Source organism: Tiliqua scincoides, chromosome 4 (genome assembly GCF_035046505.1).
Source record: "Tiliqua scincoides isolate rTilSci1 chromosome 4, rTilSci1.hap2, whole genome shotgun sequence".
Taxonomy (NCBI): Eukaryota; Metazoa; Chordata; class Lepidosauria; order Squamata; family Scincidae; genus Tiliqua; species Tiliqua scincoides.
This window is the reverse complement of record NC_089824.1, coordinates 188251640-188267403: the sequence shown is the minus strand read 5'-3', so window position 1 is coordinate 188267403 and position 15764 is coordinate 188251640. Positions and strand designations below refer to the sequence as shown.

The following is a 15764-nucleotide window of genomic DNA, read 5'->3' as shown; positions in this document are numbered from 1 at the left end:
ACACTGTAGCATTATTATTGAATAATATCCCTGCCATACATTTGGATCACTTGCAAAAACTTAAGGGCCTTTTTGTGGCACTATGGAAACTCTGGAATAGCTTCACTCGGTTGCTCTGACATACTCCATCCCTTACCACTTCTAAAGACTTTGAAAATCTGTGAGGCAGTCTTGTAACATTTAATAGTCTGCTGTTTAAGTAGTTTTATAGTATGATTATTGTATCTTTTGTTTATGTATACAGTATGATAATTTACTGTGTTGTAGATGAGATACAAATGAAATAGCCAGTGACAGTTATTGTGCAAACATGCATTGTCTGGCAGTGCACTATGTGCCTGATTCTTCAGACTTCTGGATCCTACAAGATTCAACACCCGTTCTGTACTAGCATTTCAATAGAGCTTAGCTGCACTGCTGACTCAATAGTACTCTGCCCAGACAAAATATTTTGCACGAAGGTGGAAGTAGCCAACATAGAGAAGAAAATCCAAATGCAGTGTATGCTGACTAGTATGTATATTCTCTTCTACAGGGTATTTTCAGCAGAAATTAAATGAATATCAAGAACAAAAGAGGCAAAGGAAACTCTCCTGAACCTAGAAGAGAAGAGCATTCACCAGCAACTATACAGGCCTGTGCCCACAGTAGTTTCTTGTTTGGACCAAGGCAACAACTCCCTAGGAGGAATAGCATGCTTGGCTTTGCCAGCTCTCATGGTAATGTCCCACCTTCAGCTGTTAACCAGGTGATGCCAGGATGGTTTCAGACTCCAATCCCATCCTTTCCATGACTGGCACTACAGACAACGTTTATATAGTTACCGTTTGGTTGTGATTGAGAGCTCAACTGGCCGTTGGGCAAGCCTTCAGACAACAAAATGACAATTTAAAATTGTAATAAGCCAGTGATCATCTTGGTCAAAATAGAACTCTGATTTCTCTAGAAGGTCATTAAAATGGAGAAAGAGTGAGGTGACAAATGATGACAAAGAATGTAGAGCATATGTCCATAAGAAATATTTTTATTAAAATAGTTTCCAGCTCAGACTTCATATTGAAATATTTATTTCTGATGGGATCCTGTTGTTCATATGATGGTGCTTTTATTTTTGGTTTTGTAAGATTTCTACACAAACCCTAATAATAATGGCTCCACTCCTTTTGTAATGAATTCTCTCAAGGAAATTCTTTTAGTTTAGTCTGACTACTAAACAACAGCATGCAAAAGAATGACAAGAGGGTTCTGAAAATGATTTGTAGGGAATAGGAAGAAGGGGAGTGAACAGGCAGAATAACCATTATAATGTAATATCTGCACAATGTAAACGAGTGGACTGCTGAAGCCTGATGAGATGAGAGAGGAAAGTTCTTTTCTTTCTCACACAAGACCGGAACCAGGGGACATCCTCCAATATTGACTGGCAGGAGAGTTAGAACAGACACAAGGAAATATTTTTTTACCAAGCATGTAGTTGATCTGTGGAACTCTTTGCCACAGGAGGCAATGGCACCTGCCTAGATGCCTTTGAAGGGGGATTAGACAGATATATGGAGGAAAAATACATCACACCTTACAAGTCTCAATAACTGTATGGAACCTATGGGATTTAGATTTGGCAACTAAATGCCAGGTGCTGAGTGGCTACAATAGGCAAGTATCTTGTCTTGTGTGCTCCCAGAGGCATTTAGTGGGCCACTGTAAGACAGAAAGCTGGATGGGTTATTGGCCTGATCCAGCAAGGCTCTTATGTTATTAAGCCTATTGAATTCCATTAGTTGCAAGCCATGGTATATGTACCACAGCAGTTGCTCTCTGGTGGGGTAACATTCTTCTGGCATACAATATGAACTGTAAGCTGGAGGTTGACGTACAGTTGTGCCAGAGGTTAAGGCTCCAATGGGAACAAGAGGCCCTTATAATACTATCTATGTGGCCATCTAGCGTGTGTGTCCTTCATTTAGCGCTACGGTCTTGGAGCAAGGATGAAGATGCTATCACTACAGCTAATAGGGCTTCTGTACTGTTGTAACACCACACACTCTGAAGGTTTTTTTTTCTTTTTAAAATTAGGCAAATCAGTTTTCCCATCTCACTGTATTTGTAAATTGTGATTTAAACCTAAGAACAATAGCCACTGAAACTTCCTGTCTCCAAGTTGTATAAAGGTAGGATAGAAATGTTCTAAAAATAAACCCTTACCTAAACTGGCATGTGTCACAATAAGGAAGGGAAAGTGCCAGTCTCCTATATGCACCAAGAGGAAACAAAACTGCCTACAGCTTGTACCTGTACTGGCACAAGCTTCACAGCACAGTGACCGAACCCTTGGAAACGCACTTCTAGCAGCAGGTTTTCCTTTCCAGTTCTATTCTCTCCACTCTGAGGCAATAAGCTGCACTGCCTAAACTCCTTTAGGTTCCTAATCCTCCCAGATAAGCACCTCAATATTTACCTGCAGCTGCCTGTACTGAGTCATAAGAACACACCCTCTTGAGGCATCTGTTTGTTCCAAATGGTATCCCTGCTGGTATCTTATGTTGGTATCTTATGGTATCTTATGGTACCATCTTATGGTACTTATGGTACCATAACATCTTATGGTACCATCTTATGGTACTATCTTATGGTATCCAAATGGTATCACTCCCAACAGTGATTTCATTGGTTTAACACTGGCACATTGGTAACGTTCTACTACGTAATGAAGCCATAAACACCCATCCTTGTATGGGTATTTGTTTCATCTGCTTCAAATCAGAACCCTGTGAGAAGCTACAGTGTGTGTCAGTCGTTTAAGGACGCATTCCGACTCATTGATTCAAATTAGCATTTTGCCAAAATGGCTCAAAACAAGCAGGATGGTCATAGTTATGAGAATTCTTATTTATTAAACAGCAGAAATTAATTTTTGCATAAATTTTATACAAAAATGTAACTAAATTTTGTATAGACTTTCCACTGAAGAAAACTGAGAAGTAAATTCTTTGAATGTTTATTTTAAAAAATAAAATAAACTGACAGATATCACACTATACTGCATGCCGACAATCACCCCCACTTCACAGGGCACTGGGGAGGGGGGTAACGTTTTAAAGACAAAAGGTGCAATTTATCAAGCACAGCAGTTGAGCAAGTTGAATTTAGCAGACCAACACCACTCGACTGAAATGAAGGCAAACTGCCCAGCCAGAGTGGACTGCTTCAAAAGATGGCACTTGAAAACACCCAGCTTCCAGGGACCCTGGTGGTAATGTGCCTAAGTGTCGCTCTGGACTCAACAAGTCTACCTCAATCATCAGCAACAGATGAATAATGAGATCAGTCTAGGCTCAAAAGTCCAAGACAATCCAGCCACAAAAGCTAGTGGGATATCTGTGTGTCACAAGGCTCAACTCTTTCAGTAAATTTTGAGTGGGCAATGAGTATCTTACTAAGAGATGATTTATTAAAATTAGAAAGCAATTTGTCTTGCAGCCAGTAATTACTCTCTATTAGAAATCTGTGTTGGGAATCTGCTCACCCAAGAGTTTATTCTTTAGTCAAGGTAATTACAAAGACGAAGCTTTATCTTCTGCCTGCTTTCTTGGATGCACGACCAGCAAAGCAGGCAATATGCATGTTTAACTGGAGAGTGCTTGAGATTCCCCTTTCATCAGATGTGGCTAGTTAAGGAGTGTCATCAGTAATAAAGTAGAAGTTAAACATTATTATAAATTAGATTTGTTCCTATCTGCTCCAGTTTCCATTTTGCAAAGAGTCCTCCCAGTATATTTGCATTCTCTCCTGTATAAAACAGTTGTCAGTTATTTCTTATTGTAATGATGACCACATTAATTAGTGATGGTTAAAATGTGTGGTAGGGGTCTTGATCCTGAAGACATGGATGTGAAGGTGGAAAGCGATCTGATTGCACACACTAACACAGTACCGGAGCAAGTCAAAAAGAGAGAAGATCTGAAAGGAGAACACAACCACATGTGACAGCTAGTCATAAAAGCCCTGAAGTCATTCATTTTTCAAATTACATAAACCAATAGGATTTCTCCCTTCCTTAAAAAAAAAAAAACACATTACTTTTGTCACTTACAGAATTCTTTCCTCCATAATTTAAAGGCACCAGCCCTTCCTCAGTCTCAAGAGTAACACCTAAAGCAATATTATACCTACTCTGATATAGTGGATTGTTTAAAACAGGGGTGTCCAAACTTTTTGGTAGGAGGACTGCACCATCTCTCTGACACTGTCAGGGGCCAGGGAAAAGAATTAATTTACATTTCAAATCTGAATAAATTTACATGAATTAATATATTAGAGATGGAACTTGCATGAATGAATGAAAGTCTTACAGTAGCTCAAGGTCTATAAAAGGCCTTGCACAAAGCAAGGCCGGCCTTCGCTGTTGCTGCTGCATCACAAACGTGAAACAGCAGGCAGTGAAGGAAGCCCTCATCCCACAGCTCATACAAGAAGTCAAATAGTTGTCCTCACACTGAGAGCAGCTGCATTGGGCCAGCACAGGCTCCAGCAAGTCTCTGGTGGACCAGAGGCTCATTGAATACTGGAGACTTCCTGTGGGCCAGATTAGGAGTCCCTGAGGGCCGCAAGTGGCCCCTGGGCCGGGGTTTGGGCACCCCTGGTTTAAAACATAATACATGAACACTTACAAGTTGGATGTTTTCAATGCACATGGCAATTATAACCACTACTTTTCTATTCAAAATCATGTGAGCTAGCTCTGATGCACTTTCACAGTATCAAACATGTGAGAGCTTCCCAGATTTTGTAAGGTTCATGAATCATGCTTCAACTGCTATGAGCCCAAGAACAGAAAAATGCATTTTTTAAAAAATTAAGTCTTCTCAGATTATATTCGCTGGACAGTAAGGCAAGAATATGATGAACTGGAACATTCTTTCAATGTTAAACATAATTCTCACAACCCAATCACATCTGTATAGCTCACAGGTATTCGGATGCACTCACAGAGCTATACACATTCAAGGACTGCCCTGTTCTCATAGGGTCAGAGAATGCTTTGCACAAAGGATTGCAAAAAGTTACCCAGCACAGTATGCCCTAAAACAGGGGTGTCAAACATAAGGCTCCTGGAAGCTTTTAATCTGGCCCCTGTTGTAACTGGGTTCTAGAGTCGTCTTTCAGCAGCACCATTTCTGCAGAGACACTCAATGTTATTTGTTAGATTTTGTTCTGTTTTGGTTTACATTTCACTATGTAATGTTAAAATTAATGTTTTAATGCCCTGATGGATGTTTTTCTTTTTACCTGTTGTGATACTTGGTACTTTATTATAAAGCTTTGTAAGTCAACTTGGGCATTTACTTTGGCTTGGGAAAGGCAGGAGATTTGATATATCACTTTGCAGACCACCTCTCAGCTGCTGAGCTGCAAAGTGATGCCTCAGCAGAAGTGGAGCTGCAGAAAGGGCAGCCCGCATGACAATCTGGGCTCTCATATCTTGAAAATATGATCTAGATTAGCACAATTTGTCTTCTGCCTTTTGCAGCTGAATTTCCTTCTCAGGAAAGAAGTGTTTATTTCTAGCCATCTGCCCTCAGCAGGCACCATGAATGCTATTTGGCCCACTATATGAAATGAGTTTGACACCCCTGCCCAGACTATGGGGATCCCACAAAATTTAGGGAATCTAGCCAAGTTTCTCTACAACCTTCTCTATCTAACTTGAGACTTACTACTACAAAACTAAGATGACATATACTGTATTATGTGAAAGAATTCATCAAAATAGCTTTCATGCCAGAAAATAGATGAATACTCACCAGAGCAATCCAAAGTACAATATACTCATCAATAAAGCTGTTAAAATACTGGTCCAGAAACAAGAGCGCTGGGCCTATAAATGCTGTGTCATGCAAATGCATTTCACTTTTGGTCATATGTGCAACCTGTAAAGGGAAATAAATAATCCAGATGAACATTTAGTGTTAGCAATTCCAATGAACTATACCCAATTCAAAGAGAGGTAGTAGTTTAAGTAGAATATTGTATTGTATTGGCAACCTTCAGTCTCGAAAGACTATGGTATCGCGCTCTGAAAGGTGGTTCTGGCACAGCGTCTAGTGTGGCTGAAAAGGCCAATCCGGGAGTGACAATCCCTTCCACACCAGGAGCAAGTGCAGTCTGTCCCTGGTCTGTCTCCCTGGCTATGGGCCTTCCTTCTTTGCCTCTTAGCCTCAGACTGTTGGCAAAGTGTCTCTTCAAACTGGGAAAGGCCATGCTGCACAGCATAAGTAGAATAAGCAACTGAATTCTGATTAAATTTGATTAACGTTTCTCTTCAGATTGAACTTTGGCTCCTATTTATGTTACTAGTAGGCAAGTGAAAGTGACATATCACTGACTCGGGGACAGAGAGAAATTGTTTTCAATATTTGAAATAGTGTGGTTATTCAGTGCTTGCTGTAGGAAACATATTAGCATTCAATAAGATAAGGAAACAAGAATAGCAAAGCACTTACCACCAGCTTGTTAGTTATCTTAGCAGATACAAAACCAAAAGTGAGTATGTAAAGGCAGGGATGCTTTTCAAAGAGCTCCACAGCAGATTTCTTGTAGATCATGGCAGCTAATGCAATAACTGACCCAATGTGAAGAAATGGTGAAAGGACACTTGTTCCCTACACAGTGAAGAAAGAGTTCAGTATTAAATTACATATAATGCCAAAGAAGTATAAATGCCAGTATGGTGTTTCCAGAATACACAGCGGCCACACTGCTTATGTTATATGGCAACTGTATAATCTTGAACCCAATCAGCTGGTGAGAAGGGGAATTACAGTGAAGGATGTCACCTGACTTGTGTTTGGAGTTCCTAACAAAGAAGCAGGCACTGTGCACACACAGACTACATGCTATTTCAACTACAAAACTAATTTGAAGATTTCTACCCATTGGAATTGAGTGACTGTTACAAAACCAGTATAGCAGGTGAGATCTGATGTAACTTTTACTATGTGAAATCAACAAATTCAACTCAGAATGACCAGAAGGTATGTGACCTGCAATTGTCATTGGATAATGATTATATATATATAAAGCTCTTCCCTCACTTTCAAAGCTATTACATTATTTTGCAAGTTTCATTTACAGGAGCTGAATATGCCAGTCAGCAAGGTAAAAAGATCCCACCAGAACAATGGTTCCAGTTGAAGATTCTAAAGCTTGGCAGGAGCAAAAATGTTAGGATTACAAAAATGAGGAAACAGACTTAATAAGGAAACACTCACTGCTATAGTTGATCCATTTTTGCCAACACCACCCGTGAAGATCACACCAAAGTAGTTTGTACAGGAGAATATGGTTCCTGCTACAGTACAGAGAGCTGGAAGTATTTTCAGTGGGATGTTAAGCACTGGAATCTTAACAGGAGAGGAAAAACATTTAACAATTGTTAGAGTTACTGATATTTCTAATGATTTTTCTAAGTGTCACGTAACTCAACACATTCCACTTTTCTATATCTGTACATGGGAACAACAGGGGTTAAGCAATTACATTACTTTTCAGACAGCTAGACCCCTGTATCACAGCAATGAAGAAATACCAGTACATGAGAACTTCTTCTTGAAGGTAGGAGACAGGGATGAATGAAAGAAGAAAGCTATATATTCAGGCTATCATTTTTGAGTATTCAAAAATCAGGATTCACGAGGATGAACTGGAAGTTGCAATTCAGATCAAATCTGATGTAATGAAAAGACTAGACTGGATATAGTCAATTGGTAGAGAACATGTTGAGTAATGAGTTAGAGGACAATGTTTTGATAAACAGTACTCCAAGATATCAAGCCACATGCTTGAAACGGAACCAGAGAATTAAGAATGTATTTCTGAAAAGTGGATGAAATTTGCTATATTTCCAACACTCTGCATAGTGGTTAGAAAGATGCTTTTGGGAAGTTCACAAGCAAACAATGTGGTGATACCATTCCTTGTCGTTTGTCCCCAGAATCTGGTTGTCCGAGGTGTACTGCCTCTGAAACAGGGAGGTTCAGTTATTATGAGTAATAGCCATTGTTTTATTCTCCATAAAGTTATTCCATTATGCTTGGGATCATCACAAATTTCAAAAATGTAGTGAAATATATTTGAAATATATCTTAAGAGTTAGAAACAGTGGGGAGCAAAAAAGACAACTGGGATTCTTAGGATTTTACACAGCTTTGGCAAGCGTTCATAAAAACTTTGAAGCCATATATTGCTTCGCACATTTTAAAATTAGTAAGATGACAATATGGTTCCAATTTACAGAGCATGTAATCTAAATCGTGGCTGCTGGCAATTCCCTCAGGCTTCCATGCAATTGCACTAATTCCATCATTACTAATTATGCAGGAGTCCTACCTATGGCTAGAAGATGCCCCTTCAAGAGCAATAAATTTCCAATCACTGAAAATACATGGGCACATCAACTAGATTTTTCAAAGTTCTTGTATATAAAAATAGGAAGTCAACACATCAGGTATTCAATTATCCTGCTTCCTAGTTATTTCACAACAAATGTTTCTTGAATGTTGTATCAATTCATGCGTTTTCCCTCAAGGTAATTAACAATTCTCACACCACTTGGTAAACATCTCTTTTAAATTCTTTGGTGGCTGTGCAACCCAAGAGCATGTGAGCTCCTCCAATTGAAAAACAAAAAAGCAAAAAAGCATGAGGAACAGCATGGTTAACTTCTCCTTTTCATTAATTCAATCACTGCAGACTATGTGATTTCCATCTTTTATACTGACATGCATATCTAACCAAGTTAACAAGACATGGAAAGCATCACCAGCATAGCTCTACCATCCAAGGCCATCTACTTCCATTTCATAATGTGTAGAAAGGATCTCACAATGATAGGAGGCTTATGAGACTAATATGCAAAAGCTGAAGTTATGCAGAAAGGAGAGAAAAGTGGAATGTTTGAGTACTCATGCTAGTTTAATAAGCAAAAATTCAAATGATATTTTTCTCTATACTGTACAAGACAATCCATGATTTCCCCCCCAGGAATTTGAAACAACCTATGACCACAGGAAACTACAACTGTCAAGACATTCACCCATCCAAGTAAAAATAGCTCAAATTCAATTTCTCCAACATTGTGAACTTCAAAAAACTTTCATGTGTTTCATACTTCAAGAAAAGCTTAGATTTTCTTTAAATCTACTAAATTGCCTTTTCCTGAAGCTTACTCATTTCAATTCATTAGGAAAAAAGAGTATTTGGCAAGTTTGCCATATTATTTATTTTTGTAATAATTAAATTGTAGCAGAAATAATGGTGGTAACAAATTAACTTTGATTTTACGGCAACATACAAAAAAGCACACACACCTGCTGTGTTATGGACAAACATGTTATGTTTTAGGAGAGACACGTAACATGCTCAAGCATTTAGGGCAGCCTGATCATCTTGGATAAGTGCTTCTGTCCAAGTAACTTCATATAATTTTACCACAATTTGAATAGCATTTACAGCTATTAGGGTCTACATGTTACGGGATACAACCTTCCCTTTCCAATCTAAGCAGCCACCTTCAGCTGGTTTGGGCCAGTGAATAGTCCACCTAGGTGTGAATGTTTTGTTCAACTGCAGACAAAATGATTTCTTATGTAAAAGGTTTTGGTGTTGTCTGGCTGAATGACAGCACATTATGCAAAAAAAGTGACTAGCTTCAGAAATGCACTACTAGTCTGTCATCAAAATTACTACAATACTCAAATATTTACTCACTGAATTTCATCCAACAAAAATGAAAATGGTAGTTTCATATGTATAACCAAGTATTTAAAAACATACATTAGATGCAATATACAAAAGGAGCAGGATTACCATTGTTTGCCAAAAAGTTGGTCCTCCAATTACTGCCAGTAAATGCATGATTATTATGAAGATTTGCACTTCAGTCACATCAATTCTGATTAGGTACAAAAAAGCAGAATTACTTGAAGCAATTTTCAATCAATTTGCAAGCTTGTCAGCTCTTCTCTATCATGCACAGGGTAAACACAAAACAAGTAGTGGAGGGGGGGAATGGAAAATTAAGTGGAAAAATTTACTCATGCTGAACAGCAGCTCTAACTTCACAGCACTGATAACAGTTATCACTGAAGCTGTAATCCTAGAGAGTCACACTGCAAGCAGGGGACAAGTGCATACACAGCTGGAGAGATCTGAATAATTCTACTGCCATCAATCACCTGGCAATGTGAGCAAGCTGATTTTGAACAGCTTTCCCATTTAATCAGACAGATCAGCTGCAAGAAAACTTTCAAAATATTTCTAGCTATGCATGTGCTTCTCTGCAGCTCACACTATGACTGCCCAGGAGTACAGCAAAAGGAGTAGTTGGAACTTGTTTACTTCTTTCAACTGACTATAGGCAGTTGCAGAAATGTAACTGTTAAACCTTGCCCACCAACAAAAAGAATTTAGAGCATTACTACCTAGAAAAGCATTGTCCTCATTATTTACTTTTTCCTTTAGCTCCACAGTGCCACTGACATGTGCCTGGTGCAGACATAACACTGCTATCATAGTTAAGTGATTGGGAGCTTGCCAGAGACTCACATGCATCCTCTTCTCCAGTGGCACTACCAGGAAAAAAATACGGAGAGGGGAAAAACAGGAAGGGTGAAGTGCATTTCAGGTGGAAAGACAGCTTTGTTACATTCAGTATGTTAGATTTCTGAAAATAGAAACAGTATATTTTATGCTAAAGCCATTTTATATATAAAGCCTAAACATATTTTCTCAAGAGCAAGTCTCATTTATTTTGATAAAGTTAATTTTTAAGTAAACATGCTTAGGACACCAGCCTTATTTAAATTTTCAGTAATGAGTCCAGAAGAGTAAGTGGGTGCAGAGGTAAGCTGCTTTAACTGGGAGAGGAGTTTGCACCTCTTCTCCTCTGGCTCTGCCAATGTTTTTCCCCTTTCTCAGGTATTATTTTTTTCCCTTTCTTAATTTACCTTAGCAACAATTTAATGGGGTGCCTGCAGGCACTAAACCATTATACTGTACAAGCTAACTGGGTTCTTTTCGTAACCAAAGTTTGAAATTGAAGGTTCAAATGGGTTTATAAACCCTGGTTAAGACTGGGGCAGATAATATCAAGCCATATGTTAAAAGACACACACAATGGGGGGGGGGGGGGGAAGAAGATATGTATCAGAAGGAAGAAAGGAATAAGGCATAAGCCTGTAACATGCTCCCAGTTTCTTAACCATGGATCAAGCAGTATTACATTTGCATTGAGCCACAGTCACCATCAACTGACTTTTCACTAGATTTAAAAAACAACAACACTGGTTATGGTTATGGCTGTTTTTTGAACAAAATATCAGACAACTCAACTTTATATCTGAAGTTTCTGCATTCCTGTCTCATTCAGGGCCAACTTCTACATTACAGTTTTAATGTGTACATGTCACATCTGCATGCAATAAACATGGGTTCACCACCACATGTATCATGCAGCTTTATGCTCCAAGAGGCCATGATTGGCAGTGGAGGACAGAGCTCCTGTCAACCAGATTATCATGCTGGGGTTTGAGGCACCAATTCTAGACCACCCTTCTCTTCTGTGCCCCATAGGCAGCCAATGCTGCTAAAGTTGAAAGTGTTAACCACTGGCTCAGTGGAGGAAGATCATTCCACGTCTCCAAAAAAAGTCAATTCAAAGAACTCTGCGTGAGAAGAATTCAGTGAGAAGGGATTATTGCTGAGTTTCAAGAGAAGTGAATAAGAACATTTTAGAAAATGTTCCATTGTGTGAACGTTCCCCATGTATACTGATTACATATCTGTTTGTACTTAAGAGAAAGAAATTGCCTTCATAAATAGTATACCCCTTTTATATGTTATTTTTCCTATAAGAATTTACCATTGCAAACCAATTCACTCCCGTATTTTCACAATCTCCCCAACAAGACAAACATATAAACTATGGACTGTTTTTCTTGTAGGTGGAGGATGCCCTCCCAACAGGTGGAAAGAAAACTTGGGATATTCCCTTGGCAATAGAAGTAAAATACTTCAGCTTCTATGGCATTTATCCTTACAATCTATATTCCTTGCACTTTCTGTAAAGATTCAAGTCCCCAAGCAAAATGCAAATGTTAGCCTTTCTAAACACCAATTACAATAATGCTAATCACTTCTAATAAATATGTCATTACTAATCACTGCTAACAAACACTGTGTACCCATTTGTGGTAGATGCCACAGACTGCCTGGTAGTTAGTCACTAATTCAATATCCAACTAGAAGTTCAAGACAGTTTAAACTGTCAATGTCAATGGAGTAGGCAATCTTGCATAAATTGTTTGAGGAAGAGTAAATTTAAATGCAGAAATGCTAGAGCTATTAAAGAAGAAAAAATGTGTGAGGGAGAACAGGATAGGTTTATTAGAATATAGATTAGCATATGAAGCCTAAAAAAAAAGGGAATAAAAACCTCCCACATACTATCCCCAAATATTTACAAATTTATATTAAACCTGTGATGTGTCCCACCAAAAAAGCTCTAAGGTACCTGAGGACCACACTAACATTATCAGTGAATGTACTGGGGAGGGGAGAATTCCTATCAACCTGAAACAGGAAAAAGGAATATCTTGTCTGCATCATATTTTACTATATTTCATTTTACTTCAGGACTGCTTAAAGAGCAACTGGATATTTGAAGCGATCAAATACTTTTAAAATTTTTAAAATTAAAAAATTAAAATTTAAAGGCTTTTAAAATTTAAACACCATGTTTTGCAGTCATCACCTTTTTTATACAAGAAATTCAAAGTATCTTCTCAAAGACAACCTTGCAGTCAACTTTGATCATTTCCCAACATCTTTCCTTTGAGATAAGAAGTGCCAGCCTTTTGAGTTTAAAAAGTTAAAAAAAAACCAACTGGTTTTAAAATACATTTTCTTATTTTAAGTTGTTTAAATCCTTAAGAAGTCATTAAAAAGTTCTCAATTGTTTTAAGCAAGCCTGTCAGAACTTTCAATAAAACAGTGACTCCAAGTGGGCTTAATGTACTGCTGCAACAAATCAAGTCAGTCACAAATGTATGTTTAGGAGAAATATCTTCCAGCTAGTAGATAGTCCGTTCTACCGAATGCTATACAGGAGCTTTCTTTTAAAGTAGATCATGCTGCAATTAAGGAAATGAACTGAGCAATAACAATGGGAATCCTAGCCTAATTTAATGTGATTGTTTCCAGCCAATCCCTTTATCGACTGTATGACAATTTCTGAACTGTTAGTGTCTTGATAAACGCATGTGCTGGGATTTAGGAATGCTGTGGATACTATGTATATCAACTTAGGTTAATGGTTCCCAAACTGGTGGGTTGCTGCCCAGCACGGGAGCCGGAAAAGGGCCATTCCCCCTTAGGTAGCAATACAATTGGTAGCAATACAATCAACTACAAAACATTCCAAAAACAGGAAGTGGGTTTTCTTTTTTCAAGCCTTGTAAGCTGCCGGAAGGGCTGCGGGGGAGTCACAGGTTGCCCAGACCCTCCGGAGAGCCACAGCGACCCCCAGGTAAATGAAAATCTACTGAGTAGCAGCTTGATCATAGCAATCATATTGCTGCCTTCCCCCCCCCCACGGTTCCAAAAGTCTGAGTCCTACAGTTCCCAAAGTCCGATCGTGTTGCTGCCCATCCCGCCAAAGGGTTTCCAAAGTTCAAGTACGACTGGCATATGTATGCCTCAAGAGGAAGCTACTTGAACCATTCACTAAAGAGGCTATGCTGTGTCTTCAAAATTAGATGTGATAGGGCAAAATGGATGCCATTTTTTGAATCAACACCCCAAATATACCCAGGAATTGGTGTAACGTTTAAGGAAGCAAAACATGTGTTGGCCTGTGTTATAGGTGTTGTTCTATACTCAGGCCCAATTGGAAATTCTGTTTAAAGTTTTTTACTTTCAAACACAATAGTAAGAACAAGGTTCAGGGAAAGAACAGAACGGTTAAGAAACATTGAGAAATGCAAAGGACCCAAGCTGACTTTATAAAATTATGGTTAGATCAAGTTGACAGTATATTGAAGACATACGTATACTGGATTCCATAAAGTAACCAAAAGAAGCTTAATATACAAGTTTAAATTCACTCTTCCTATTATTTAAATAAAGGGAAGTTGGAGGATGGAACTTTTGGCTTAGGAGGAAATTACATCACTATTACATGGCTTCTTAGGAAAGAGCCCTATTGGATCTTTCCTAAGGTTGAGGACAAGCAATTCTATGCAATAACTAAAAGCATTATTCTAACATCAATATCTCAAGTTAATTCATACTCTAAACAATTCTTTTTTTCTGGTGGAAAGGTTTCTAGCAAAAGAGGAAGGAAATATTCCAAAGGAGGTTCCAACAAAATTAATCCAGACCTTACACAAACAGATGCTTCCACCACTCTGGCATTCTTCTCTTCAAAGGCGTGAAGTCAGTTCCACATGTTTTACAGTAGCCAATAGGGAAGAAAAACACCAGAGTTTCAAATCATAACTATTTAGAGTCGACTGTGAACAAGGGGGAAAGAAGACTTAAGAATTCACTCTGATTTGGAATTTCCTATTTAGACATTACCATTGCCTTTCATATTGGTCCAATTTTGCTAGGAAAATGATTGTTTTTTCTGTTACGCTGTGCATGACAAAAAGGCTGCCTACAGAATTCATGCCATTTTTCAATGGATAAGATTTGCATCAGTTACCGTGTCATTCCAGAACCCAGGTCCCAGAGTTCCTGTGAGAAGGTGTATTATAATAATACTGATCTCAGACTCTGTAACATCAAATCTATGCACAAGGGAAAGAAACATTTAAGAACACTTTACCGAAAGTTTCTTCAGCTTAGCAGCTCCATGAAAACAGATTTTTACTTTTTTAAAAGGATATGGACTGAAAAGGAAAACTGAACATTTTACGGCCAGCTACACTTATGTTCTTAGAGAAGAACAAACAGCAGAGATAATGGATGCAAACCACATTCACTAATAGAAAAGCTCCCACTGAGTGTTAATGACTCTGAATCAGTATCAAAAAATTTGGAAAAATATTCTAAAAAGCAATACATAAGGCTTACTAAACATCTCACACAAATCCAAATGGAAGGTTTACGTATGGCTCTGATCCTGTTGCTTCTGGAGAGTTCTTTGAACCCAGCAGAGGCTGTGCACATCTGTCCACAACCTCTGCTGGGTTCAGACTGAGCTTTAGAATGAAAAACCATCACAAAATTGTTTTTCATCAAACCAGATGGAATTTTTTTTCTTTCTATGGCTCAGTCTGAGCCCAGCAGAGGCTGTAGATGGGTGGCCTCTGCTGGGCTCAGAGTACTATCCGGAGGCGAGGGGAGCCTTTGAAAGGTGGGGGCATTCCCTGGTATCCATGGTTTCATTTAACCATGGGGGGTTCTGGAACAGAAACCTCGCGGATACAGAGGCATACCTGAACATAATTTATAGCAGCAGTACTAAAATTGCATTACATAGACTATTAAAATAATAGGCAGATAATAAAGAATCAATAGCTATAGCTATATTAAATTATGTCAAATAAACAGAATAATTTTAGATTCTGCATCAAATTAATATAGAACCTGAAAAATGCTCCCTCATGATTACATAAACTAATAACCAGAATAGACTCTAATGCTCAAGTTTGATGCATCTTGAACCTGAATTTAAAACAGCAATATTTTAATTTTGCCTGTTT

The 15764-nt window shown here is 38.4% G+C and overlaps 2 protein-coding genes across 4 annotated transcripts in view; one reads left to right on the top strand and one right to left on the bottom strand.

Annotated features, from left to right (window-relative positions):
• DENND2D (DENN domain containing 2D) overlaps nt 1-1049 on the top strand; it is a 38133-nt gene extending 37084 nt beyond the window's left edge. The window contains exon 12 of the mRNA XM_066624980.1: nt 536-1049. Within this exon, the coding sequence (XP_066481077.1) occupies nt 536-597 (62 nt within the window). The 3' untranslated portion in view covers nt 598-1049. The remainder of the gene's footprint in view (nt 1-535) is intronic.
• Nucleotides 1029-15764, bottom strand: part of CEPT1 (choline/ethanolamine phosphotransferase 1) — a 34313-nt gene continuing 19577 nt past the window's right edge. For 2 of the 3 annotated variants that reach the window (XM_066624982.1, XM_066624983.1), the window contains exons 5-9: nt 9865-9949; nt 7269-7400; nt 6501-6659; nt 5802-5927; nt 1029-3957 (exon numbers count right to left, since the gene is read on the bottom strand). In XM_066624982.1, coding sequence (XP_066481079.1) covers nt 3838-3957; nt 5802-5927; nt 6501-6659; nt 7269-7400; nt 9865-9949 — 622 coding nt within the window. In that variant the 3' untranslated portion in view covers nt 1029-3837. Of the gene's footprint in view, nt 3958-5801; nt 5928-6500; nt 6660-7268; nt 7401-9864; nt 9950-14761; nt 14847-15764 lie in introns of all 3 variants that reach the window. The other variant, XM_066624984.1, reaches the window with a different exon arrangement.